Source organism: Nanorana parkeri, unplaced genomic scaffold (assembly GCF_000935625.1).
Source record: "Nanorana parkeri isolate BGI_ZX_2015 unplaced genomic scaffold, ASM93562v1 scaffold791, whole genome shotgun sequence".
In the NCBI taxonomy this organism is placed as follows: Eukaryota; Metazoa; Chordata; class Amphibia; order Anura; family Dicroglossidae; genus Nanorana; species Nanorana parkeri.
This window is the reverse complement of record NW_017307059.1, coordinates 751,435-752,982: the sequence shown is the minus strand read 5'-3', so window position 1 is coordinate 752,982 and position 1,548 is coordinate 751,435. Positions and strand designations below refer to the sequence as shown.

At 47.4% G+C, this 1,548-nt stretch overlaps 1 protein-coding gene across 1 annotated transcript in view; it reads right to left on the bottom strand.

Annotated features, from left to right (window-relative positions):
* The window catches only part of LOC108793921 (cytosolic phospholipase A2 delta-like), a 40,249-nt gene that overhangs the window by 6,810 nt on the left and 31,891 nt on the right, over positions 1-1,548 (bottom strand). Inside the window, exon 16 of the mRNA XM_018564881.1 lies at positions 1,241-1,435. Coding sequence (XP_018420383.1) covers positions 1,241-1,435 — 195 coding nt within the window. The remainder of the gene's footprint in view (positions 1-1,240; positions 1,436-1,548) is intronic.

The window sequence follows — 1,548 nt, the reverse complement described above, 5'->3', positions numbered from 1 at the left end:
CCCGGGACATGCAGTTTCGGGCGCCGGGCGAGTAGTTTCTTTTTGTACATTCAGCCCTGCTCCTGACAAGCGGAGCTGAATGTACAGTGGGAGCCGCTGTTCGTTTAATACAAGGGATCTAATTAGATCCCTTGTATTAAATCGAGCGGCGGCGGCATCGACGATCGTGTCCGCCCCCCCGCCGTGGTTTTCTGGGTACCCCATTCCTCTGGGGGACCGTGACCCGTCACGGTCCCCCATAGGAGCTCACCATAGAGCCCATTGAGCATACGAAGAACGTCGTTCTTCGTCTGCTCCGTGTGATTACTGAGACAGCGCCACCTGTCTCAGCAGTCACTAACTGCAGCTTCTGTGACAGAATTTCTGTCATAGAATTTCTGTCACAGAAGCCATGCGTCCTATCGTCCGGAGCGTCTTATAGACCGCAAAATACGGTACATATACTGTATTACTAAAGCTGAGGCTCCCAGACACCAATGGCATTCGGGAGCTCCTGAATGCAATTTGGAAATTCGGATCCCGAATGCCATTTGGGTCTAGGAACCTCAGCTTTAGTATTATATGTATATACTGTATATGGCTCCCATGTTGCCATAACGAAAATTTGTATTCACACACCCATTTGGATGCATGGGTAAACAGAAATTCAGATTCAGATGCATTCGGATGCATTGGGATTCGGAAATTCAGATGTGTCCAAATGCCCGAATTTCTGAAAATTCATACAAATTTGATTCGGAGCGAAACGAATCACACATGTGAATAAATTACCCCCTTCTATAGTTATTTTTTGGCGAATGCTCCTTCCTCTGTGCTGTACTGCCATATAGCACAGCCCTGCTCTATGTATTGCGAATTTCGCCCTGACGGCGCTGACCTATGAGAAGCGCTTCCTAGCAAGAAGTGCTTCACATTGGTCAGCGTGGTTAGAAGTGCTTCTCATTGGTCAGGCTTCTCATGCTGGCCATACACATCTCTCCGCCTAGCTCTTAGCAACCTGGGATGCTCTGGCCGGCAAAACAAAAGAAAAGCTGAGCGGGACGCCAGCCAGAGCATCCTGCCCCCAACCGCCTGGCACCCTTTCCCCGCCTCCTCAGGCAGCAAAAAGGTCAGGGATGCCACTGATGCATGTCAACATGTAATAATGAACATCGTGAACGGTTGCGATGCTAAACAATATATCTTTTTATTTTTTGGTAGCGATCATTTTGGAGTGGCACTTAGTCATCTCATGACTTACCTGTCCATGTAGTAAACTGTGAGTGCTGATGGTAATCTTTATGTAGATGGAGTCCTCGCAGGAAGTTTTGCTGCTCTCCATCTATTGGCCTGTTGGTCAGTACCCCCTTCAGAAGCTGGTTGACCGTGCCGGACGGTGTGAACAGACGGGTTTTCAAGTGAGCCGATTCCCTTCTCTGTATGATGTCCTCCTTATCTTGGGGAATAAAAGAAGCAATAGATTATAACCTGTTGCAATAATTCTTAATGTGACATGGACATTGATTTGTTAAAACAGAAGTTTAATCTGCTTATGTTTTTCTTTCCTGC